We start from the raw sequence: 26,921 nt of genomic DNA, 5'->3' as shown, positions 1-26,921 counted from the left end.
GGTCAGGAGAAAGGATGAGGTGGTCAGGTATGGCCAGGGTTAGGCTGAGGGAAGCAGAGAGAATGGGTGTCTGGGGAATAGTGGGGAAGACGATTTGGGAGTCATCCCTTGGAAGGTGGTAGGTGAAATTCTGAGTGGAGGAAAGTGCTCCCAAGCACCTGGGAGAAGGTAGTGAGGAAGGACCATCAGCAGCCACCAAGTGAGCAGAAGGAAGCTGGACTAGCCCAATTTCTATAAGTCTTTGGCGGGTCACCTTTACACTGGCAAAGCAGCTTTGCATTGAAACTCCTTATCTTTGAGTTGCCAGGATTTTCCAGAAATTCCCTACTTGGTCTCTGCCCCAATGGGTCTGGGGTTTTGGCGGTCAGTCCCTGCTTCCCTGAGTGAGTTCTGACACAGACCTTTCCTGCAGTAAGAAATTCAGAACCATGGGGACAGGGGTGGGACGGTGTTAGATACGGCTAACGCAGGAACATCTCAAGTAGGAAACGGGTTCTGGGCAGCATCCTTGCTGGGGGCTATGATATGATGGCATTGCCCCAGTGCTTCTGCTGGCACAGAAGTCCCATATGGCCCAGTGAGCCGGGAATGCAAAAGCCGCGAGGCACAGCTCGCAACCCTCATGCGCCACATGTCCAGCATTCAGGGAGCCGCAAAAGGAGGCAGAGCACGCTGGTGGCTGGGAGGGGCCCTGCATCCGGTAGTCAACTGTGAGCCAGCTGCTGAGAAATTCCGACAAGGAGTCCACGATATAAGCATCTACCCACAATCCATCCTGAGCCCCTCCTGGTGCATGTCAATGTACAGCTGGGCTGGCAGCATATAACAGAGAGAAGGCTGGTGGGGAAAGCTGAAGAGTAAATTCCCTGCATTTCAAGCCTTTGGGTTTTGTTAAAGGAGAGCACCCTAATACTGCCCTTTGTTTCTGGCCCTCCAGGCAGTTTGCAGCCCAGGGGGCGGCGCTCCCAGGGAAACCAAGCTGAATGCATTTCTCAGGTGAGATTCAGGGAGCCTCACAGCTCAAAAACTCATGTTGCAGCCTGGGAACCGAGTTTCCAGTTGCCTCCAGCACGACGACCTCACCAGAGACAGCGATGCAGCTACCCAGCAAGAGAGCCCCTTCCCAACAGGTTGCAACATTGTCCTTTAACAGAGGCAGAGATTCTGCCAGGAAGATGTTACTCAGCGCCAGGACCCAGCTCCGGGTACATTCAAATCCACATTTAGGCCACTCAGCAATAGGCCGACTTTCAGAGATAAGCACCCACAACTTCTGTTCAATTCACTCGGTGTTCTGAGTGCACAGTACCTCTGGCAGCAGGGTCCCTTGCTTAGGTGGCTAAATGTGGAGAGTGGTCCTTCCCTTTAGTCAGCAAGGTGAAACTGGTGGTCTCAACTGTGAGTCTCGAGCTGGCTGATCACATGGTGCTGGCTTCTCATTGCTAACTATTAAATTGTGTGGCCTAGTGGATTGAGCACAGGACTGACAAGATTTGGGTTCTAATCTCAGTTCTGGCCTGCTGGGTGTCTTGGGCAAGTCATTGTCCCTCCCAGTGCCTCAGTTTCCCCATATAGCACTTTGAGCTACTGATGAAAAGTGCTATATTAGAGCTAGGTATTAACAACTATTCCTATTAATATTAAAAGATGTTTTAAAAGTATTAAATACATCGCTGATATTAATTTTCCACGTAAGCAATCGCTATAGTGCCATGGAGATGTATGGGATTGTGAACAGGAGGGGGAGATGGCTGATGGGAGTAGCTGTGGTCTGTGCCATTAAGAATGGGAGGGCAACTGGTAGGGTTGCCAACTTTCTAATGGCACAAAACCAAAGACCCCTGCCCTGCGGTCTGCGGGAAGGGACTCTGGGCTGGGGCAGGGGGTTGGGGTGCAGGAGAGGGTTCAGGGTGTGGGGTCCCTGCGGTGCTTACCATGGCTGCCAGGTCCCTGCAGCCCCTATATGCAAGGACAGCCAGGGAGGCTCTGCACGCTGCCCTCATGCCTGCAGGTGCCACCCCCGCAGCTCCCATTGGTTGCAGTTCCTGGCCAATAGGAGCTGCTTAGCCAGCACTCGGGCAGGGGAAGCACATGGAGCCTCCCTGGCCGCCCTTGCGTCTAGGGGCTGCAGGGACCTGGCGGCCACTTCCGGGAGCCACACGGAGCTAGGGCAGGCAGGGGGCCTGCCTTATCCCCAGGTCCCTGCTGCACCACCGACTGGACTTTTAACGGCACCACCAGGGTCCCTTTTCAACCGGGCGTTCCGGTCAAAAACCAGATGTCTAACAACCCTAGGAATTGGCAGCTGGGTGATGGAGAATGGGAAGGGAGGGGTTTGTGACAATCCCAGTATAAAAACATGCTCTATGCTATGAAAACGTTTGAGGACCCCAGCTCCAAGTAGGGGGATTTGCACCTCATGTTTACCACGGGTGTAAGTGAGTCTGCAAATATGGAGGTCGAGCTGAGGCCCAGATGAAAATCCAGCCCATCACATTTATCTGTGAAAGCACACAACAATTACCACTAAATACACATGGGGGCTATGCTACCAAAACAAACAGCTTGCAAGACATTCACTTCCACCCATTGCAGCTGCCTTGGCTTGACTAGCTGAAAAGCATGTAGGCCCAAATCCTCAAGGTATTTAGGCACCCAGCTCCCACTGATTTCAAAGGCAGTGAGGGGCCTAAATACCTTTGAGGATCTGGGCCATAGGGCTTTGTTGCGTTTTACTGCCCTTCCTCACTGACCAGGCATTTGCTGTAATTTGCCGTAGAGCCCAGCTCTGGGAGCTGGCCAGTGTCTCATTAAGAGCCTGCAGAGAGTTGTTGGAGAGCTTGTTCTAACCCCTGGTGAGCGGGGTAGCATGTGCAAGGCTGCTGGTTGTTTTCTCCAGCTTTGGCATTAGGGTTACTTCTGCCACCTCCACTCCAATGGCTAATTGCAGCCATCTTGATTAAACACCCCTCTCCCTCAGCAACACCGGCTGTTCACTAATTGAAATGCCTAATGAGGTCCCAGCAGGCTCCTGCAGAGACAGAGCTAATGAGGGGCTCCTACGTGAACCCAGCTAACGGCACAAAATGAAACGAAGACTTCCTTGAACCTGCCTTTTGTGGAAGGCGGAGTAGCGGGATGCCAGATGTCCTGCTTCCCAGCTCCACACTCCAGGGCAAGGCTGGCGCTGCCCGGATTTCGGCTCGCCTGCCGAAGCAGCTGGCACAGAGGCAGAGGCTACACTGCATACATTTTAATTAGCATCATTAAATGCATCTATTTGCTAATGGTTTCTCCTTTTGATCTTTCCTTCTGACCAGCTTAGCCCTCTAGAGAGGGGTCCGGCAAAGGGGATGAGGGTGGGTTCAGACACTCTGACAAGGTGAAGACATTATTATTTCCCGAGTGAGACTCTACCGGCCGACTGTGGCCAATCAAGCCTGGCCCTGCCAAAATGCCACTCAGTAAGCCTGGTCTCTACAGCACGCTAACTGCAGGGACTGGCAGCCCCCAGGGTACTCGCATATTTCCACAGCCCATGGAAAGAAACCGTCTCAGGCCATGGCATTCCACGGATGTGTACAAGGCAGGCACTGCATGTCCCAGGACCGGCTGCACACGAGACAATTCCATCCAGCTGCTGAACGAAATGGCAACCTCGCGCGCACCGTTGATGTGAGATTGCACCGCCTGGAGGATGTCATTTTGCATGCCAGTGCATAGACGTGTCCCCACATGCTACTGGCCCCGGGAAAGAGGAATGCCAATAACATTCCTGGGGAGGAGATTTGTGAGATGACAACCTTGTGAAGCCCTCGGACCACCAGGGAATTATAAAACTCTCCCCCACCACTGCGGTCCTTTGCCTCTGAGTTAAAGAGCTGGGGAAGCAGGGACCCTTTGGAAAGTGCCAGTGGGTCGGGTGCTAACCTAGCACTTGGGCATCCTGGGTTCAAGTCTCTGCTAAGCCACAGGCTTCCTGTGTGACCCTGGGCAAGGCACTTAGGCCCAGATCCTCAGATACGGAGGTGCCCTCTGCCTCTTTAGGCACCTCAATCCACCACTTAGGCACCAGTGACATTTCCAAAGCTGCTGCTCAGCTGCCCCCTAACCTCATATGTGCCTAACTCCCCTAGGTGCCTAAGTTTCCACCAGACACAAAACCAGCTAGGGGCCGATGCCCCCCACTGCTAACAAGTTCCTCGGAGCCCAAGCTCAAGCTGAAGCTGCAGAAGCTCTAAAGCAGGATTCTCAGACTAGCCAGGGGAACACCTACCTCCCAGTGGGGCCCAATCCTGTAGGCATGGCTCTGAGCAGGTCTAAGCCCTGATACCTGCCAGCCCCTGCAGCAGGAGGGCTGGATACTGGCCATTTACAGGTGGGGGCAGCACAATACCCACACAAAGAGCAGCTGGGGGCACAGGGAAACAGGGTGATCAGGAGACAGAGACAACCGGCCTACCTAAGTAGCTGACCTGGCTCAGGTACCTTACTCCTAGCATGGGTTCATGGTTGAGGACCCTGAGTGGAAGACAGTGCTGATCTCTGGCCCATCAGTCTGCTGCACCACGTCAGCCACTTTGGCGCCTAAGCCCCCCTCTCCCTACCTCTCTTCTTGGCATCTTGCTCATTTCCCTGCTCAGCAGACCGGCTTCTAAAAATCCCTTCCTTGGATACCTAGCTCTCCCTGTGCATTGTATGGGGACCCGTGCACCTAGCTCGGGGCACTGGGCCACCAAGGGGTGAGGCACTGAAGCACTGAACAAGGCAATGCCTACATGCCTTTAAAGATCTGGGCCTTAGTCTCTGAACCTCATTGTCTCATGTGTACAAGGGAATGTCACATGGCTGGCCCTTTAAGGGAGTCAGCTGCCCAGCCTACCTGGGACAGGCTCCACTGAAGGGAATGAGCCAGCTCCACCTGGGGATGGTTAACTGCCTAAGTAGCTGGAAGGCAATTCATTAAATAAGGAGCACCTGGGCCTAATTAAAGGCTTCAGAGAGCTCTAAGGTAAAGAGAAAGGAAGCTCTAAGGGATGGAAGCTCCCAGGGAGCCTGAACTAAGCACAAAGCTCAGCTCTCTAGACAGGGAAACTGAAAAGAGACCCTGAATATTGCAGACAGGGGAAAGCCTGCAGAGTCCTCCAGGTAATGGAGAAGGCTGAGGCTGGACAGCAGAAAGAGCTGCTGGAATCCAGAGACTTTTGGTCTGCGGCTTTTGAAAGTTTTATCTGGGCTCTGAGATAAGTCTTTAAACCATGGCACAATTATCTAGTTCTTTTAACCCAGCTATTTTTTTGGCCTTCACAACCTCCCATGCCAATAAGTTCCACAGGTTAATTGTGCATTGTGTGAAAAAGGACTTCCTCGTTTGTATTAAACCTGCTGCATATTAATTTCATGGGGTGACCCCTGGTTTTTGTATTCTGGGAAGGGGTAAATAACTTTTCTTCATTTTTTCCACATAATTCATGATTTTATAGGCCTCTAGCACAGGAGTGGGCGAACTATGGCCCGTGAGCCATTTTAAGCTGGCCTGCAAGCTCCAGCTGGGGTGCAGGGTCGGGGGCCGCACCATGCGGCTCCCCGAAGCTGTGGTATGGCCCTACTCCGGCTCCTACGCACTCGAATCAGAGCTGCAGGGGCGGTGCCTGCGGATGGGGCAGCGTGCAGAGCAGCCTGGCCGTGCCTTCCTGTAGGAGCCGGAGATGGGACATGCCACTGCTTCCAAGAGCCGCTTGAGGTAAGCGCAGCTCAGAACCCGTACCTCCTAAGCCTCTCCCCATGCCCCAACCCCCCGCCCCAGCCCTGATCCCCCTCCCGCTCTCCAAACCCCTTGATCCCAGCCCAGAGCACCCTCCTATACTCCAAACTCCTCATTCCCCAACTCAGAGCCTGCATCCCAAACCAGAGGCCTCATACCCTCCTGCACTCCAACCCTAATTTTGTGAGCATTCATGGCCCATCATACAATTTCTATTCCCCGATGTGGCCCTCGGGCCAAAAAGTTTGCTCACCCCTGCTCTAGCTTATCCCTACCCTTTGTCATCTGTCTTCTAAGATGACCGGCCCCAATCTTGTTAGCCCCTCCTCATATGGAAGCAATTCCATACTCTTAGTCATCTTTGTTGCCATTCTCTGAACCTTTTCCAGTTCCACTGTATCCTTTATGAGATGGGGTGACCAGAACTGCCACATGGGGGCACTTGGGAGAGGAGTGCTGTGAGGTGCTCAGATACTATGTGGGCCAGATAAGTGCCAGGGATGATTTGTAAAATAATAAACCCCAGAACTGTTTCACCTCCTCTTAGCAACTAAATTTAACCATATGTTATATATATATATATATATATATATATAATTAAAAACAAAGCTTTATTAGCTGCCATTTCTGCAGGATAGGGCAGGATGGAAAATATATTCTCTCTGTGATCATTTGTTGTCCCCTGGGAGAGGCCTGATGATAGGCTATGGTGAAAGAAGTTGAGTGAAGCAGCAGAAAGGAGTCTGATGGAGCAGACCTTGGCTGCTGGTTATAGAGTCCCTGGACTGGAACATAAGGTAGAGGGCAGGCTTGGGTTCCCCTACCAGCCACCAAGGGGGGGTTTCACACCACCTTCCGACGTAATGGGATAAGGGCTTTTAAAAGCCCTGAGAGGTGAGGGTATAGGGACCATGGGGCTCCCAAGTTGAGGACTGAAAACCTGATTGTAAGGATGTTGGACTTCTGTTATGTCAGACTTTGTTACCTTTGAAGTGTTGGAACTAAAATGTGACCTGACCAGAGGACTGAGTCATGAGAAGAGGCAGAAGTGTGGGGCTGGAGTATCTGTTGGTAGGGGGCCCTAGAGAGGAAAGCGCTCCCATGCTCTACTCAGCTATGAGGGGGCATACCTGTGGCAAGTCCACTCTTCTACAGTGATGGACAGACAGTTAAGCTTCATGTGGTCTTCAAGCTAGAATTTTGATATATCTATTCTTTCTGGGCTTTTGAATGCAGGTAAGGCAGAGAGGTATCCCAAATTTGACCTTGAACTTCTCAGTCAGCTTTCAGCAAAAAAATCAGTTCAACAATTTTACAAAAAGATTGATTTCTCCCATGGGCTGGATATGATCAGTTAGCAGTAGTGTTGAAAGCCAGACACGAGAAGTAATTCTTCTGCTCTATTTAGCACGGATAAGGTCCCAACTGGAGTACTGTGTCCAGTTCTGGACACCACTCTTTGGGAAAGATGTGGATAAACTGGAGAAAGTCCAGAGGAGAGCAACAATAACTAAAGTTCTAGAAAACATGACCTATGAGGAAATAATTGCAAAAATTGGGTTTGTTAAGCTAGAGAAGAAAAGACTGAAGGGACATAACGATCTTCAATGTAAACGTTTCTTATAAAGAAAAGGACGATAAACTGTCCTCCTGTCCTCCGTGAATAAGCAGCAACAATGGGCTTAAATTGCAGCAAGGGAGATTTAGGTAAGACGTTAGGAAAAACTTCCTAACTGTAAGAGCAGTTAAGCACTGGAACAAATTACCTAGACAGGTCATGGAATCTCTGTCACTGTCAGGGATGGTCTAGATCAGTGGTTCTCAACCAGGGGCACATGTACCCCTGGAGGTACGCAGAGGTCTTCCAAGGAGTACATCAACTCATCTAGATATTTGCCTAGTTTAACCGACTACACAGAATGCACTAATGAAATCAGTACAAATTAAAATTTCATACAGAGAATGAAATGTTTATACTGCTCTGTATACTATACACTTAAATGTAAGTACAGTATTTATATTCCAATTGAGTTTATAATTACAGAACATGGTAAAGGTGAGAAAGTAAGCAGTTTTTCTGTAAAAGTGTGCTGTGAACCCGTTTTTGTATTTTTGTAAGCAAATAATAGTTTTTAGGGGAGGTGAAACTTGGGGGTATGTAAGACAAATCAGACTCCTGAAAGGGGTACAGTAGTCTGGAAAGGTTGAGAGCCACTGCTCTAGGTGTCAGAGTAACATACTTAGTCCTGCTTTGTGCAGGGGACAGGATTAGATGACCTGTCAAGGTCACTTTCTATGAAAGTGGATGTTATCTAGGGTCACCAGTTCTGTTTATTAAATGTTAGACAGAAAAAAAAATGCCCAAGGCAAACAAGTGCACTGGAAGGTCCCAAAGATTTGGCCTGATATCACCTTGCACTCACTATTCTGGACATGATTTTGCTCAGTTACAGGCTAGGGGATCTTCTTCAATTAGTTGAAAAGATGCATCTTTTGCTCTTGAGCAGTTTCAGCATCAGAGAAATTTGCTGTGGTAGGTCACCAGAAAGGATGGATTTGACAAATCCTTTTGACCTAAATTACTGCTTTATCATTGTACTAGAAAACCAAACAAATTAAAACTCAGCACTGAATTAACTTATGAATAACTGATTGTTTCCACAGTGTGACTTCACCTGGGCCTCCCGGGTGTGGAGGGAGGAAAAAGGGGGTAGACAGCAGCACATTCAGCAATGTTTATTTGAAAGATTTCTAGCACATCAGGCTTCCTGTGTGAATTCATTAGGATCAGCTGCGAAGTGGAAAGCTAATTTTCTGCCTTTTGATTATGGAGAAAGAACTGCTGACTCTCAAAGAGGAGCCAGGTCAGTAGGAAGGTGTATTGGTCTGATTCACAGATGTGAACATAACAAAGTCCCAGAAAAACTTTCAACACATAAATGCTATTTCTGCTCCTTGTACTAATGGTCTGAGCAAAACTGGGGAGGAGGGTGTGACCCTGGCAGACCAGGTGCCAGCTCATGCTAAGGCCCCTAGCCCCCAACTCCTGAATGCATAAGCAGGGAACCAGTCTGGCTCACCTGAGTGTTAGCATGGTTAAAACAGATCTGAGGTTTATGAGAATGTGTTTAGCCTTCATGAAATGTTTGTTGGATTCTCCATGTAGTACTCTCTCTTATAAAAATCTGCCCCTCATGTTGTAAGGTTATACTGACTGGTTGCTTTGATGACTAAAGGGTATGTCTACACTGGAAATTTCAAAGCGCTGCCTAGGGAACGCTCCCATGGCAGCGCTTTGAAATGCGAGTGTGGTCCATGAGGGGATTAGCTCAGAGTGCTGGGAGCATGGCTCGGCGCCTGTCTACACTAGCACTTTAAAGCGCTCAGGGGGGTGGTTTTTCACACTCGTGAGCCAGCAAGTCAGAGCGCTATAAAACGGTAAGTGTAGACGAGCTCTTATACAATTACAGAGGTTTACAAACAGGAAAGGAAGCATTCATTAAGGTAAAGGCTGGTTTCCTACAGAAGATGTTGGCTCCTGCACACAGGAAGGCCCATTGAAACCTTGAGCCATTGTGAAACAAATGAAATACTTTGTTGATTGCCCCCTCCACACCGATGAAGAGTTGTTGTCCCATCAGCTTGAACTCTGGGGGAAGGGAATAAAAATCCTTGACAAGAAGGACTGTATCTCTGTGCTGCTTGGACTTGGAGAGGGCAAGATTTCTAAGCAAAAGTAAGGGAACCCCAGTGGATTAGCCCTAAAGGACACTGAGCTTGCATAAAGAAAAGGAGTACTTGTGGCACCTGAGAGACAAACAAATTTATTTGAGCATAAGCTTTTGTGAGCTACAGCTCACTTCATCAGATACGCATCCGATGAAGTGAGCTGTAGCTCACAAAAGCTTATGTTCAAATAAATTTGTTTGTCTCTCAGGTGCCACAAGTACTCCTTTTCTTTTTGTGGATACAGACTAACACAGCTGCTACTCTGAAACCAGAGCTTGCATATTACAACAACAGCTTCAACCACTTTCTGAAGCCAAAGACTAATTCATTTGTGTATGTTTACCTGCTTTAACCTTGTAAATAATTTTTTCTTAGTTAATAAATTTTTAGTTTAGTTTATTCTGAGACTGGCTATAAGCATTGTCTTTGGTGTAAGATCTAAGGTGTAGTTGACCTGGGGTAAGTCACTGGTCCTTTAGAACTGGCAGTAACCTGGATATTATTTCAGAGTAACAGCCGTGTTAGTCTGTATTCGCAAAAAGAAAAGGAGTACTTGTGGCACCTTAGAGACTAACCAATTTATTTGAGCATAAGCTTTCGTGAGCTACAGCTCACTTCATTGGATGCATACTGTGGAAAGTGTAGACAGTATGCATCCGATGAAGTGAGCTGTAGCTCACGAAAGCTTATGCTCAAATAAATTGGTTAGTCTCTAAGGTGCCACAAGTCCTCTTTCTGGATATTATTGTGATTTAAGTCACAACCAACTGGGTGGTGTATCTTGCTTCTTAACAGCCTGCCCCAAGGCTAGTACTCATATCCTGAGACAGCTTGACGGGGGTACCTCCCAATCTACCCAAGTGGCATCAACACTCAGTCTCCAAGGCCATGCTTTTGACAGCATCAGTGTCACAGCAACAGGGGGCCCTTTAACTGAATACAGTAACATCCAGCTAAAGCAAGGGCCAGGCAGACCCACCTTGCTAGCCATTCAACCAGCCCTATTGTCTCCCTGAAGGCCTTTGCAAAGAGAATTAGAAGTATCATCTTAGGCTACAACACGCTCCAAACTGCAGAAGGACTCATGAGATTGCTAGGCATTAGAGGAGGAAACGGTCACAAAATGTCAATGTTTCAGCCAAAAGGGCTTGGCTTTTTGAGGCACATTCCAGCAATAAATCCACTGTTTCAACATTGTCTCCTGCCCTTTGGCCCTTTCCCAATTCCTTCCTTCCTCTCCCCTCACTAAAAGTTAACTTAATGGAAGGACAGATCAACAGAGTGTTAGAAACTCTGTCCTGGCCCAACTTGACCACCAATGGGCACCACTAATCTGGCTTTTTGTGGGTAGGCTTTAGGAAGAATACAAGTTCATGGCTTTGAACAGGAGAGTAGTTGCCATGTTAACTTTGAGGGTGTGAAGGAGTGTACTCACCATTGGTGTGCCACCTCATGGAGGGGTGTGGCTTAGCAGCTTTCCCTGCCCACGGTTGCTGGGGTCCCACGTTGGTTTCTCCTCCTGTAACTCAGCCCTCCGGCCAGGTCATGATTTAAGTTCATCCCTTCTGGGGTAACAAGATCCAAACTCAAAGGAACAAAAACTCTTCTATCCTTCAATTCTCTGCAGAATATCCTCCCTGGCTCCGCAGCATTCCTCCTCCTCCACAGAGCGCTGCCTCCCAGGGGTTTCTCCCCCAGAGGCCCAGCTACTCCTGAGCCTCAGGGCTTCTTCCCTAAAGCAGGCCTGGGAGGAGAGAGACTTTGAGAGTCTCCTTCTCCACGAAGAAAAGGAGTGCTTGTGGCACCTTAGAGACTAACCAATTTATTTGAGCATAAGCTTTTGTGAGCTACAGCTCACTTCAGCTGCCCTCTCCTCTGGTACAAGCTCCTTCCTGCAGGTACTTCTGAGATTCCCTTGCCCTTTAGTCTGAGCATCTTCCAAAGCCCAGCTTTCTAACCTTACTCCTCTTTCAGGGCTTTAACTCCCTTTTCAAAGCCTTCTCCTGGGTCCTGCCCTTCTTTCAGGACCTGCAGCCCAGGGATATTCCTTTCCCTTACAGCTCAGCTTTCCTGACCCTTTGAACAGCTTCCCATCAAGAAAGGGTTCTACAGTCTATTTTTTCCACTGGACCACCACTTCTGGCCCGGCCCCTCCCCAGCTGGGTCTCATCCCAAATTGGCTGTGGCCCCTCCTCCAGGTGCAACAGGATGCACTCATTATGCTCTCCAGCTCCTCTTAACCCCCTAAGTACTGGTGGGGGTTTATACCCTATCAAAGGGTGAAATTCTAACCCCATTTAAGTTAATGGCAAGACTCCCAGTAAGGTCAACAGGGCCAGGATTTGGTTTGAGAAAGTTTAACACAAAGCAAAGATGATTTTGTTAGATGACTTTTAATGCATGGCCACTGATAACCAAAGATGGGGGTGGGAGGGAAATCAATATTCAAAAAGACTGAACTAGACTCAAACTAACCTGCTAACATTTTAAAAAAGCCCCTAAGGGACCAACCATGCGCAGCATCTTGGAGCCAATGAAGCAGGCTCATGCTGCGGCTCTAAAAACAGCTGTGTAGTGGTTTATCATAGAATATCAGGGTTGGAAGGGACCTCAGGAGGACCTCCTGCTCAAAGCAGGACCAACCCCAACTAAATCATCCCAGCCAGGGCTTTGTCAAGCCTGACCTTAAAAACCTCTAAGGAAGGAGATTCCACCACCTCCCTAGGTAACGCATTCCAGTGCTTCCCCACCCTCCTGGTGAAATAGTGTTTCCTAATATCCAACCTAAACCTCCCCCACTGCAACTTGAGACCATTACTCCTTGTTCTGTCGTCTGCCACCACTGAGAACAGCTGAACTCCATCCTCTTTGGAACCCCCTTTCAGGTAGTTGAAAGCAGCTATCAAATCCCCCCTCATTCTTCTCTTCCGCAGACTAAACAATCCCAGTTCCCTCTGCCTCTCCTCTTAAGTCATGCGCTCCAGCCCCCTAATCATTTTTGTTGCCCTCCACTGGATGCATTCCAATTTTTCCACATCCTTCTTGTAGTGTGGGGCCCAAAACTGGACACAGTACTCCAGATGAGGAATGACGAATAGAGGGGAACGATCACGTCCCTCGATCTGCTGGCCATGCCCCTACTTATACATCCCAAAATGCCATTAGCCTTCTTGGCAACAAAGGCACAACGTTGACTCATATCCAGCTTCTCGTCCACCGTAACCCCTAGGTCCTTTTCTGCAGAACTGCTGCCGAGTCATTCGCTCCCTAGTCTGTAGCGGTGCATGGGATTCTTCCGTCCTAAGTGCAGGACTCTGCACTTGTCCTTGTTGAACCTCATCAGATTTCTTTTGGCTCAATCCTCTAATTTGTCTAGGTCCCTCTGTATCCTATCACTACCCTCCAGCGTATCTACAGTAACTCCCCCGAGTTTACTGTCATCTGCAAACTTGCTGAGGGTGCAATCCACGCCATCCTCCAGATCACTAATGAAGATATTGAACAAAACCGGTCCCAGGACCGAGCCTTGTGGCACTCCGCTTGATACCGGCTGCCAACTAGACATGAGCCATTGATCACTACTCATTGAGCCCAACAATCTAGCCAGCTTTCTATCCAACTTATAGTCCATTCATCCAGCCCATATTTCTTTAACTTGCTGGCAAGAATACTGTGGGAGACCATATTCTTTGATAAACTCAAGGAATAACACATCCACTGCTTTCCCGTCATCCACAGAGCCAGTTTAGGTTCTGAAGCCCAAGGAGGGGGCCCATAGAAGCCTAAATCCCACTGACTGTTTGACTCTGGCACCTGTCTCCCCCAGCACCTCCCTGGACCAAGAACTGTGCAGGAGAGACTCACCATTCTCTGGAAGCACTAGGGACCTTTGGACATCTAGAGAACTTTCTACCATTTTGATTGGCTGTTTGTGCCAACCTTCTTGCTCCCCCTTCCCCACAGACTCTTCACCTAAGCTTCACTCCTCACCTGCCACTCTTACCTTTTCTCCCCAGCTCTGTCCCTCTCAACCTCCTTCCTCTCCCAAGTAACCCCTCATTCAAAAAAACAGTCTCACTAACATGCCATTTGCTACCATCTCATAATTTGTGTTTTCTCCCTGTGTCTGCCTTGTCTATTTAGACTGTAAGCTCTTTGGGGCAGGGACTGTCTATCACTCTGTTTGTGCATGACCTAACACAATGGGGCCCCACTCTTGATTGGCCCTTAGGCATTACTGTAATAAACATGTTAAATAAAAAAGTTTGCCTTGGGCCACAAGATGGAGCTGTTTTACGGTTACGGATAGTGCTCAAAACTAAATGTGGCAAGGCCAACAGCGACCATTAGATGGAGCATTTGACCGCTCAATAAATGGAGAACGATTTTTCAACCTGGGATTTAACGTTACTAGAACTATTTCCCCTTCCAACGCTATTTCTATATTCTCCCCCCTTTTTTTTTGTGCTCCTAAATTTGCCTCCTCAAAACCAATTCCCCATGAGGCGATCGCTCAGGTTGCTCTTAGCACTAAGATAATTAAACTGCATTGGGATGAGAATGGGTCACCTGCTACTGAATAGACCAGTGTGAAAAGTGTCCCTTGCTAACGATATCCCATAGATGCATGCCTTGAAACTTACCTACACATAAATATTGTACCCATTTAACCACACCAGTATAATTAAAGCATACTCCCTGCCTAATGTAGAAACAGTTATGCTGGTATTAAAATGTTTTATACTGGTATAGCTTTTTGCATATGGGAAGGCAAATTAGCTGTATTGCTATAAGGCACCTTTACTCCGATATATGTGTCCATACTAGGGATTGTAGCAGGATAACTATAAACTGGTGAAAAATCACCCCCTAACTGATAGTTGTACAAGTACAAAAATTGTCTGTTGACTCGGCTTTGTGAAACACTAATGAAAATAAAAGGAAACTCTCTTGCTATGCGTAGTTGGGTCTCTATATTACTAAGTAGGAAACAGTACGTGTCAGTATTTATCTATTGGTACACATGACTAGATGTTTGAGAGAGATCAAAGGCCAAAGGGAAAGAACAGGAAAACCAGGCAAAAATTATGCTATCCATGGCAGCAGGGCCAAGTCACCTTTCCTACAGCTATATAAAACTTTTCAGGTCATTTTAACTAATATTTAATTATTCAATGGAGGGTACCCCCACCATTGATAACCCCCCTCCAGCCTCTGGAAACACTCCCTCTGCTTCCCAAAACACCCCCCCCTCAGAAACGCCCCTCGTCCCTCCAAACAGCCCCACTAGACCCCCTGCCCCTGAAACACCCCCACTACACCCCCCTCAGAAACACCCCTGCCCCTGAAACACCCCCACTACACCCCCCTCAGAAACACCCCCTGCCCCCCACTACACCCCTCTCAGAAACACCTCTGTCCCCCCAGACACCCCTGCCCCTGAAACACCCCCACTACACCCCCCTCAGAAACACCCCTGCCCCCACTACACCCCCCTCAGAAACACCCCTGCCCCTGAAACACCCCCACTACACCCCCCTCAGAAACACTCCCTGCCCCCCACTACACCCCCCTCAGAAACACCTCTGTCCCCCCCAGACACCCCTGCCCCTGAAACACCCCCACTACACCCCCCTCAGAAACACCCCTGCCCCCCAAGATACCCCTACCCCTGAAACACCCCCTGCCCCCCACTACACCCCCCTCAGAAACACCCCTGCCCCTGAAACACCCCCACTACACTCCCCTCAGAAACACCCCCTGCCCCCCCTGCCTTTCCGGTCCAAAATCTCGCGAGAGCTCGGTCCCGGCGCGCGCTGCGGGGAGGCGCCGGAAGTGGCCGTCTCGGTGTCCCGGCAGCTCCCGGAAGCGGAACGAACGGTCACGGTCACCATGGCGGCGGCGGCGCGCGGGGCTCTGCGGCTGCTGCTGCTGCTGACGCTGACGGCGGCGCTGCTCGGCGGCCCCCTGAACTCCGCTGCGGGTGAGACGCGGCGGGTTCCCTCCCTGGGGCCGGGCCCGCTCGGGGAGGCGGGAGCGGGGCGCGGGTCCCAGGTCCCGGGTCCGTGGAGCGGCGGGGGCCGGGGGTTGGGTTCTGGGCCTTGTCTCATCCGGGGCTCACGCCGCGCGCCCGGGGTAAACCTCCCCCCGCCTAGCCGGCAGCCGGTGTCAAGCGGAGCGCCCCGGGGGTCGGTGCTGGGGCGGGTCGTGTTCAATATCTGCATTAACGGTCTGGAGGACGGCGTGGATTGCACCCTCAGCGAGTCTGCAGAGGACCCTAGGAGAGGAGGATACGCTGGAGGGGAGGGATAGGACACAGAGGGACCTAGACAAATTAGAGGATTGGGCCAAAAGAAATCTGATGAGGTTCAACAAGGACAAGTGCAGAGTCTTGCACTTAGGACGGAAGAATCCAATGCACCGCTACAGACTAGGGACTGAATGGCTCGGCAGCAGTTCTGCAGAGAAGGACCTGGGGTTACAGTGGACGAGAAGCTGGATATGAGTCAGCAGTGTGCCCTTGTTGCCAAGAAGGCTAACGGCATTTGGGGCTGTATAAGTAGGGGCATGGCCAGCAGATCGAGGGACATGATCGTTCCCCTCTATTCGTCATTGGTGAGGCCTCATCTGGAGTATTGTGTCCAGTTTTGGGCCCCACACTACAAGAAGGATGTGGAAATATTGGAAAGCGTCTAGCGGAGGGCAACGAAAATGATCAGGGGGCTGGAGCACATGATTTATGAGGAGAGGCTGAGGGAACTGGGATTATTTAATCTGCAGAAGAGAAGAGTGAGGAGGGATTTGATAGCAGACTTCAATTACCTGAAGGGGGGTTCCAAAGAGGATGGATCTAGACTGTTCTCAGTGGTAGAAGAGGACAGGACAAGGAGCAATGGTCTCAAGTTGCAGTGGGGGAGGTTTAGGTTGGATATTAGGAAACACTATTTCACCAGGAGGGTGGGGAAGCACTGGAATGCGTTACCTAGAGAGGTGGTGGAATCTTCTTCCTTAGATATTTTTAAGGTCAGGCTTGACAAAGCCCTGGCTGGGATGATTTAGTTGGGGATTGGTCCTGCTTTGAGCAGGGGGTTGGACTAGATGACCTCCTGAGGTCCCTTCCAACCATGTTATTCCATGATTCTATGATTGACTTCCCGGGTGCAAGGGGCGGGCGCCAAGGGGAGCTGTGTGGGGTGATTGCCCCAAGTGACTGCCGCAAACAGAAGCCATAATTGGTGTGTTTTTTTCTCAATTCCAGCAGCCAGAAGTTCTCGAGAATCCAACAACAGCAAGACGCGTGAGAAGAGCCAGGGGAACAAGGCACCTGACGGGACCAAGGCGCCCGGGGAGCAGGGGAACAAGGCACCTGACGGGACCAAGGCGCCCGGGGAGCAGGGGAACAAGGCACCTAACGGGACTAAGGCGTCCGGGGAGCAGGGGAACAAGGCACCTAACGGGACCAAGGCGCCCGGGCAGCAGGGGAACAAGGCACCTGACGGGACCAAGGCGCCCAGGCAGCAGGGGAACAAGGCACCTGACAGGACCAAGGCGCCCGGGCAGCAGGGGAACAAGGCACCTGACAGGACCAAGGCGCCCGGGCAGCAGGGGAGCAAGGCACCTGACGGGACCAAGGCGCCCGGGCAGCAGGGGAACAAGGCACCTGACGGGACCAAGGCGCCCGGGGAGCAGAGGAACAAGGCACCTGACGGGACCAAGGCGCCCAGGGAGCAAGGGAACAAGGCACCTGACGGGACCAAGGCGCCCAGGGAGCAAGGGAACAAGGCACCTGACGGGACCAAGTCGCCCGGGGAGCAGGGGAACAAGGCACCTGACGGGACCAAGGCACCCAGGGAGCAGGGGAGCAAAGCACCTGATGGGAACAAGGCACCTGACCAGGCACCTGGCGGCCAGGGTGCCCAGGTTGCTGAGGGGAAGGCAGATGGTGGCGGCACTAGCGTTGAGACTGTTGATGAAAAGGTGGCCCCCGGCAGCCACTCTGGTGACGAGAAGATGGATGAAGCTGCTCAGCCTGCTGAGGGGAGAGAGGAAAGTGCCCCTGCTGCTCCCCCCAAAGATGAATCCGAGAGTAGCCACTTCTTTGCCTACCTGGTGACCGCAGCCATTATCGTCGCTGCCTTGTACATCGCTTATCACAATAAACGGAAGGTGAGCTTTTCTGCATGTAGTGTGGACCCCGTCTGCTTCAGGGCTTAATCAGTGCTAGTGGATGGAGAGGGCATTTCCTTGCCGTTAGACCAGTGCAGTCACAAGCAGGAAATTAGTGCTTCCTTCTTGTACTGCCAGGAAGATTTTTGATTCTAAATATCAAAGTTTCCAAAGTGTTTTGTTACTCAGGTTCTTCCTTTCCCTGTGTGTGGGTTGGTGCTTCTGGCTGGGGCGGAAGAAAACTTTTTAATACACTGACCTATTTTTGGCTTTTCTGTTGTTTAGACTTAATTTGCTGATAAATTCAGTAGGTCAGAAAACACTAACTTGGGGTTTTGTCCAACCCTCAAGTCCTGTTGGGATGAGCAACGAGAGTGTTGTATTCAGGGGAGGGTCTTAAGTCTTAGTGAAAACTATGTGGTCTTAGTCCTGGTGGTCATCTCCAGGTGTGGAACTAGGGTGGCAAGGAATGAGAGGAGTAGCAGTTAAGATGCTTTTTCCTAGTGACTGCTCCTTTTCTCTTCAGCACTGTATGAAAATTCCTTCAGATGCTGAGAAGTGGCCAGATAGGAGGCTGGACTATTGTTTAATACATAGCGCTCATAATGCGTTAGGGTTGCTTCAGGCTGGCTCAAAGACATGGCCTAGACTAGCTGAAGATCATTCTTTATGGAGGTATCCTAGTAGACCTTCCTGAGTGTTATCATGCCAGCAGCACCTTGATCCATACAGTGCAGCCTCTCTCCTATGTGCCTATGACCCAGGCTTTTAAAAGCTTTAATCCTAGTAAGAAAACCTATTTGCATTTCCTTATTGTCTGTGCAGAAAGCAGTAACCTTAAATTGAGGAATCTGGTTCAGGGAACACCTGCTAGGAGAAATGTCGTAAGGAAAGGAGCTCTTCCAGTGATGACTAGAGATACTGATCAGGGCAGACTTCAGTGTTCTGTTTCCGGCCTGATGTTCCTGGCCTGGTTCAGAAGGCCACTAGAACCGGTGCTGTGTTGTTGTTTTCAGTTTCTGTTTGACTTACAGCAAGGAGAGGCCAGACATGTTACCGTATTTCACTCTTGCCTCTGTCTGATATCCTGTTTGCCTGGGTGGCTGAAGAGGTTGGGATCTGAAAGGGTGACTTGATTATGATTATTGGAGTTTTGGTGGGGAACGTCCTGCCTATTGGGTTGTGGGGAGCATTTTGCTGTGGGGTTTGCCAGTGATGGTCACAGTGTCAAAGGCACCTACAGTAGCAGATGGGTCCTCTTTTTTCTAAATTCAAAGAAATAAATTACATTCAAAACACTATTAGTTTTTTTGCAAAGGGCTGGTCTGCCCTGAACACGTACATCAGCATAGCTGTGTCTCTTGGGGGTGTGAAAAATCCACACCCTTGAAAGATGTAGTTAAGCCAACCTAACCCCCATTGTAGACAGTGCTAGGTTGATGGAAGAATTCTTCCGTCTACCTAGCTACCACCTCTCGGGGAAGTGAGTTAACTACAGTGATAAGAGAACCCCTCCCGTTGCTGTAGTGAATGTGTATACTGAAGCGCTACAGGGGTGCAGCTGCAGCTTTGCTGTTGTAGTGCTTTAAATATAGACCCAGCCAAAGATTTTATACCTTTTTAAACCCCAAATCTTAGAAATTCTGAAAACAAGCTATAAAGGGGTTTCGCCTGTTCCCTGCTCTTCTGCATTCCTTCACTGTCATCTCCTCCTCCACCCACACTTAACATGTCTTCTAAGAAAATGTGGAAAGGTGAAAACAAGAAATTAAAAAGCGATCCCATTATTTTTATTCAGGTGATCCACTTTCCATAATCTAGCGACTTGTGTTCACCTTTGTGCATGTTTCTGTAAATCACATTGGGAAGCAGTGTAAGCTGAGTGGGGCAGTAGTGAATAAAGAGGAATTATATGGCAGTGTGGTACTGGCCATATCTCTTAGTGTAATAGGCTGGCAGTGTTCTGTGAATTCCTTTGGTTAACAGATGAAGTTGGTCTTCATGGAAGATGCATTATTTGTCAGCCTCAATTGTTCAAAAATAACTAGATTGACTTTCACGTCATTATTTTAAAAAATAAATCTTGGGTTCTTATTTGCTTTCTGATATGTGGGAACCTTTAAGTTCATGTTTTCAAGCTTTCATCACAATCATGGCTAGAAAATTACTCTTTCATTTAAAATTAAAGCTGCGATTCTTATGGAATATGATTCTACAAGGCATGGGGGCTTAAAGAAAAACCTATCGTAAGACTCATGAGAATTGGCATCACTGGGGCTCCTGCCGAGTCATTGTGTATGGTGTCATCATACCCAGATAAAGAATCGGGGGGAGGCTCTTTGGAGAGTGACGAAACCTCTGGTGTGGGTTAGGCAGTCCTGAATTTGGAAATCTAGGAGCTGCCAATCCTGGGGAAAATAGGCTTTGGTCAGGTGAGATATTTCATTGCTATGAGAGTGGAACACATGAGCAGAACTATCTGTCCCTGAAGTGGGAAAAGAGAATACTTATAATGCCTGTAGTTTTGCATCAGCTCTTTTCAACCACCACAAAAAGTGGTAACCTATCAGGATTTGCTTGCTGATTTATTTCTTCTCTTCTTTCTGTCTCCAAAGATCATTGCTTTTGCTCTGGAAGGAAAACGATCAAAAGTACCCCGGCGGCCCAAATCAAATGAATATCAGAGACTGGATCAAAAGGTAAGAGTGAATTGGGTCTTGATATAACAGCCCCTCAGATAGGCAGGGCTTGAAAATGAACTTAACTGTCCTTTGCCAGTAGCCAGGAAGATTGGGGAGTGGGTGCAGCACTGCCTACTGTTGCTTTGTGCTGTGCCAGCTGAGGAGCAAGTGCAGCAGCTGGACTCCACCTAGCCAGGGCCAGTCATGAAGTTGTCGGGAAGCCGGCTTTGGCGAGAAGGTTTTTGGTAATAGCCCTGCTGTTAGTCTGATGAGGCTTTGTTCTGCCCATTTAAGTTCTCTTTTGTTTTCAACATGCTGTTCCTGAAAAGGAAGTATCTGTGCTGACGGTTGGGCTTGTGGGCCCCACAGCAAAGAGCCTGATTTCTCAGCTGATGTAAATCAGCAGCCTACACCAACTGAGGATCTGGCCCACAGAATCCTGGAGGCTCATTAAGGCGTTGGAGGCAGATGCGGATCAGCAGGGCAGGAGCTGCTAAGCCTTGCTGTGAAGCCATTGTCATAACCTTTTCCAGCAGATGGAAATGCACTGAAACCTATTTAGTAGGTCCCCATCAATTCAGCTCCCCCTCTGCCCACCCCACACAGCTCCCAGCCCCCCATTAGTTCACCCCCTCGCCCCCCCGCCTCACTTCTGTTGCTCGGGTTCTTCACCTCGTCCCAGGCTGTGGAGGGGGGTCTTCAGTTCACTCTCCCCCTTGCAAGCTGGGGGGGCAGCTCTGAGGGCTCTCTTCCTCCCTCCCCCTTCCCTGGCCATATGCTGCAGGGAGAGGGAAGAAGCAAAAAGCCGTCCCGTCCATAGAAGGGGAGTGGGGAGGAAGGAGTGGAGCTTCCCTGAATACCTGAGCTCATTCTGCTCCCTCTGTCCCCCTCCCCTCCTTTTAGAAGAGGGGAGGGGAAGAGAGGTGAGAAAGAGCGAGCACTCTGCTTTTGGGAACCACTGCCCTAGATCTAGGGAAATTTAGCATTGCACTGAACTTTGCTTAACCTCATATAGTCAAATATGAAGCGTGTATGATGAGTCAGGTGCAGAAAAAAGGAAATGCAGAGAAAACCTGCAGAACAAGAATCAGCAGGAAGAACTTCAGAATATTTGGACGGAAACCAGGGAGTGCGGAAGGAGAGAGAGAGACTGTAATCCTCCAGGTCCTGGCCTAGATGAAGCGGAGGAGGAGGATGAACGTGAGCCATCTCATTTTTCTGTTGAGAACGTTCATTCAAGTGCAGGGCCTGTAAAACAGGATGGCATAGATAGACTTGTGCTTCATGAGTGGAAGATTAAAAATCCACCCAGAAAGAGACCAAAGGAAAACGGTGTCCCGATATACTTCTGTCCTGCACTCTTCCTAATGGAGAAAAAGTGGGACGTGACTGGATAGCAGTGACACAGCATGCTGTTCGTTGCATTCCATGTCTACTGTTCCCTCTGGATGCAACAATTCAAGGGTGTTCTTCCAGGCTTAGCCATGCTAACTGGGTGAACTGCAGATTGCATCTGGCACCAGTAGTGAATCCCTTACCATGAGAAAACAGTGCATGGAGAACATGCTATGTGAAATGGATGGACACAAGAAGAAGATTGAAAGGTGATAAAACCATCTACACATTATTGGAGACAAATTTTGGAAATAAATAAGAAAAGTGGAAGGAAGTTCTGAAGTGTATTTCAATAAAAGAACCTGCACGCATGCTCATAAGCCTGTCAGAGATCACCCCCTTCTTCTTCTGGTTGGTGATTAGTCTTTCAGACCTCAAACAGGTTTTTTTTGTGGTCACCAGTTTAGCATAGCTTCAGCTCAGAACAAGCGCTCTGTGAGTCGCTCAGTTATCCAGTCTGGGCCTATGAAGAGTATTTCCTAGAAAATCCACTTCAGAGGACTTTTTGGGACAATACATTTGAAGTTCCTAATACTCCCCAGGGATTTCATTAAGCACGTTTCTTAGAGAAGTTACATACAATTCCACAATAACACATAAACAATTGCATTTTTAACACAGTGAACTCCTAAAATACTTAATTCAATAAAGTTGAACTTAATTCCATAAGATTGTCCAGGATATTGTCGTATCTGTCACACTAATAAATTCCTTACTAGGTTCCAGTCATTCACATGGCTGTAAGCCCATTCATTGAGTGCCTGAGTACTGCAAACATGTCACCGAGGGTATAATTTGGCTTGTTGAATCTTTTACTGGTGAGGATGCGCAGGAAGGAAATCACCCAGGTTGAATCTGCTGCCATCTCTTTATTTGAAACTGAATCAGAGCGCGCAGAAATCCAGAGCCCCATGGTGCCATTTTTACAGTAACTTTCCAGAATAGTGTGTGTGGAAAAGCTGCTCTGACAAACGATTGAAAACTCTCTCCTTTTTGTCTTCAGATCTAAATTATCCCCAGAAAATTCCTCCACACTGCTGACCCGGGTAAGGACTGCTGAAAATGAAGATGCAAGGATGTCCTGTGATTCCCAACAGAACAGCTCTGATTCCCTTCAGGTCTTGGAGCGTGGGAAGAAGAGAAGTGCTTTTAGTTTTGCACTTGCACTTTGGTAACACTAACTCCTCAGTCTCTAAATATTTTTTCCCCTTCCCAGCTGCCTGATGATGAACTAGTTTCCAGCTCTGGTCTCTTGCTTCCGTACTGTGATGTCAGGAAAGCCAAGGGAAGACCCAACAAGTGGCAGAATTTTTTTGTGCCCAGACGATATGGATTTTACCTTCTGCTGTATTGACACACAGGTCTCTGTTTAGGAGAGACCTGCCTGCTGAATGAGCCTTCTGATTCTCATCCTCTAGATTCATGGAGCAGTCTTTATAACCAACATGGTTGGTCTTGTAGCTGACATATGAACATTATCCTCTTCTGTCCATTGTATTTGGACTCTAAAGTTCACAGCATGTTTGTTTGCACTAGTTCAGAAATGTTTTTGCCAAGGACTTTTATTTGATTGCTTCTTTGTTCTCTGTGGTGAAGACAATGGTGGAAGTTAACATCTGATTGTCTCTTAATGCACATCTTTGGAGATGTGTGTGGAGATGTGTGGGGAATCCCTGACACTTTGATTTTTGCTTGTCCACCCTAAATGTGCTAGCAGATTTCCTGATGGACTGTTTTTCCTGATGTCATTCCTGGTGTTTAGGTGATTGCACTAACGGTGATGAAATATTTAGAGAGTGGATGCTGTGAAAGAATGCAAGGAGTGTGTATGAAGCTCTGTGCCAAGCCTCCATGGCAAAGTCTGAGTGAACTTTGCCTCTGTAAACCTTCCCACCTCCCCCATGCTGCTGTCACAGGAACTTGGCAATGTTCAGGTGGAAGAAAACAGCGTCACCGCTTGTAGTTCATACCCCCTTCCCACAAGTCAGTTCTTCCACCCCTAAATTTCCAACATAGCTGATTCTCTTCAGTACTGAATGGACTCTCCCGCTGATAGAGGTCAGATCCATTGTACTTGTATAGTACAAGTCAATTCCCACTTTGTCTGGGGGGGGTGTCCATTTTTTTTATCCTGTATCAAAGTGCGGAGAGAGTATTTGAGTGGAAATAGGGCAAGGACGGCTGGTGACTTGGTGCATTGGACAGATGATGGCAGTATTTCATGCCTGTGTTGCATAGCAGCAGTATGGCTCCCTTAAGCAGGCAGCTTCGAAACAGATGTCTTTACAAGGCATTGATTTGCACAATGTGGAGAGCTGTGCAATATGGGCTCTGGCCTATGTCATTCATTCCTCAAATTGGGAGTGCTGTTATGCCATCGTGCACGGCAGCTCCCACACAGAGCCCATGAGAGAAGCTTGTTGGGTTAGTGCAGAAATATTTCCTCTAAAGTAAATGGCAGATTGAAAATATATAGAAAGGAATTTGTTCGATGTAACAGAATATCTTCCTGCAGAGTCATCTACAGGATGTCCCCTCTCCTCTTCCTTTGGCCTTGGCCTTCCTCAGCTCTGAGCTGTGCTTTTATTTAGTTGAACATACTTATAACCAGCCACTCCATGCAGAGCTGTTACCTCAGTGTTGTTGTGGAACTCTTAGATTCCTTGTCTGCATAAACCAGGGGCTGATGTATACTGGTATTGCTTCTATTTCTGATATAAGGCTGGGAAAAAGTGTTGAATGAGGCCCACTATTTATTCCTGTCTTTATTTTCATAGTTATATTCCACAAGGTCTTTACTTTTGAGACCAGGAATGTTTGGGAAATCTGTATATGGTGGCTGGCTGGCTTGTTCTTTTGTCTGTGGCTGTTTTCTTTATTTCTCGGTTCTGAGTTTTACAAAAAAATTGCTGACACACACACCTGCATAGGAGGAAACTTAGAATACATATCTAAGCCTGGATGTGAAAAGCTACATCCTCGCTTTCAATGCACTTGTTAGCTGATTGAGGCACAGGGAAGAACCTGGCCTCCGTCTTGGGCAAGTTGCTGGTTAATAGTTGGGTTACTTCTCTTGGCATGTTCCAAAAATGGTTGATGAGGCAAACCTGCCCCGGTCTCTTCCTCCTTGGTGTCTACAGCATTTGGTGACCTGCAGGAACACTAAGAGACTGCAGTAATATTTAAGACAGCATCTGGGCTAAGAAATCTTCACATCTGGACATTAAAGCCATCGCTGATATTTTCAGAGTTTCGTTTTCCACATAGGAGGGAGAGGGATGTGTATGCAGAGCTTAACTTATTTAAAAAAGAAAACCAAAGCAACTTACTTTTACTGAAAGACATTAGCCGAAGTGTAGGTTTGACTGCGGGGGGAATCATATATTTGTTTAAATCTATTTGGAAGCTGCCCCTAAGAAAGATGACTTTTCTGAACTCTGATATGGGAGATCCTCACAGGAGCCATTTTTGGGAGGTGGGGGGGAGCATCCTGCTCTCAGGAGGATAAACAGGTCCAGGTCTCTAATGGAAATGCACCTTCTCAAAGACAGGGAACTTGTGTGAAACATAACTGTGCTATTTATTTTTAAGATAACATATAACATAATTTAGGAAGCCTGTGATGCTGTGTTCTATGGCCCATTTATTTAAGGGGTGCAGAATTTGAGGCTGCGATTTCACGTGTGTTTATGATAGAGGCAAAAACTTGAAGACATGATAACTGTTGCAATTCTTAGCCACGTCTTCCTGCTTTCCTGGGAATTCCTGTTTTTATTTTTTACCTGCTTTGTCCCCCTTTGAATCAGAAAACATTTTGGAAGGATTTGTACCAAACCTGTTTGTTTTGTCACAGAGTCTGGAGGCCTCCTTACTTCAGTCTCTTCGACTGACTGTTTTATTTTAATCTGAAAATCTTTCTGCTTTGTTTTGGAAACGCAGCCTCATAAATGTTCCTGCAGGCATGGACTAATGAGGAACCCTGTTAGAGCTAGGGCCCTTCTGTCTATGTACTGTTAGCAGTACAGTCTGGTATGTGCAGAGAGAACTAAGATACAGGGATAGTTCCTACGCTTCTGTCAGACTAACAAGAACATCCATAGCTTGTGTGTAGGAGCATTTTCCAGTTATCTGTAGTTTGCCATGTGACTGGCGTGTGGGCTGGCTCAACAGAAATGCATAGCACACAGTGAGTGCTAACTTCACAGGGTAGTAAAGACACCACATGTGGCCAGGAACAACCAATATTTATATGACAGCTCTTAACATGGATCTGTGCAGCTACTGTGCTGTTCATACCCATAGAAACAGCTCTTCAAATGCAGTGTAGCTCTGTACATTTCCAAGCTATCAGTGAAGGATTCACACGTAGTCTCCTCCTGCTATCCTCTTAATTCGAGCGTGGACTATTTCTAGTGACAGTTGCTGTAATTCTTGAATTGTACGAAATCTCTGGGAATGGTCTCCATGTTTCATTGATTTCTGTGGTATTAAACTTGATGTAGGATATTCTACAAGTCTCAAACAGGTAAAGGTCCGAACAGTTTTGGCTGTGTTCAGATATGGCATAAACTTCAAACTAACAGTCTGCTGAATACATTTCTTGCCAAATGTCATTAGTCTGCTAGGTCAGCTACTTTCCTGGGCTGACTTCATGAGTTGTTTGGGTTCTGCTGCGGTAAAATGAGACTCGCTTTGAAGAATCAGAATTTTCTAATCCTTTGTACTTTTCTGTGTGGTGAAGTCAAGAAATGGACACAATAAAGAAATGTAATTTCACCCTTCTATTTACTGCCTGCCTCCTTTAAAGCCTCAGAACAGCAACGCAGATTGCGTTGTTGTATTGTCTGAATACTAGGCTAGAGCTGATCCCCGTAAGGAGGCAGTTGGATTCCCCATCTGCCTCCCACCTGTAACAGACCAGATGTTGCTTGTGAACACTTTATTAGGGTTGTTTAATTTATTGCATTCTCCTAGCACTGTGCAAAAGCAGCATTGTCTTGCTGATCCCAACCACCTGCTGACTTGAAAATAAAACCCAGTCCAACAAATTCTCATGATCTAACCCCCACATTCCAGTCTTTCACCCTCTTGGGCTGCTTAACCAAATAATCCCAATTTTTTTTTTACCACAAACTCAGTAATGCACTAGAATTTAAACTACACGTAAACCCAGCTGCGGCAGAGCA

The 26,921-nt window shown here is 48.2% G+C and overlaps 1 protein-coding gene across 1 annotated transcript; it reads left to right on the top strand.

The window, feature by feature from the left end:
* Positions 1–15,363: 15,363 nt before the first annotated feature.
* On the top strand, positions 15,364–26,519 carry TGOLN2 (trans-golgi network protein 2). The gene is made up of 4 exons (XM_077805721.1): positions 15,364–15,476; positions 16,752–17,659; positions 20,275–20,358; positions 22,739–26,519. The coding sequence occupies exons 1-4, from the start codon at positions 15,386–15,388 to the stop codon at positions 22,742–22,744; spliced, it is 1,089 nt and encodes a 362-aa protein (XP_077661847.1). The 5' UTR covers positions 15,364–15,385; the 3' UTR covers positions 22,745–26,519.
* Positions 26,520–26,921: the final 402 nt, after the last annotated feature.

The sequence above is a fragment of the Eretmochelys imbricata genome, chromosome 26, assembly GCF_965152235.1.
Source record: "Eretmochelys imbricata isolate rEreImb1 chromosome 26, rEreImb1.hap1, whole genome shotgun sequence".
Classification (NCBI taxonomy): domain Eukaryota; kingdom Metazoa; phylum Chordata; order Testudines; family Cheloniidae; genus Eretmochelys; species Eretmochelys imbricata.
This window is presented reverse-complemented; position numbering and strand designations above follow the sequence as displayed.

Bases quoted from the DNA above. Each gene is read 5' to 3' on its own strand.
- TGOLN2 (XM_077805721.1), top strand. From the start codon at position 15,386: ATGGCGGCGGCGGCGCGCGGGGCTCTGCGGCTGCTGCTGCTGCTGACG. The intron at 15,477-16,751 runs GTGAGACGCGGC...TCTCAATTCCAG, and splicing joins CCCCCTGAACTCCGCTGCGG to CAGCCAGAAGTTCTCGAGAA. The intron at 17,660-20,274 runs GTGAGCTTTTCT...CTGTCTCCAAAG, and splicing joins CTTATCACAATAAACGGAAG to ATCATTGCTTTTGCTCTGGA.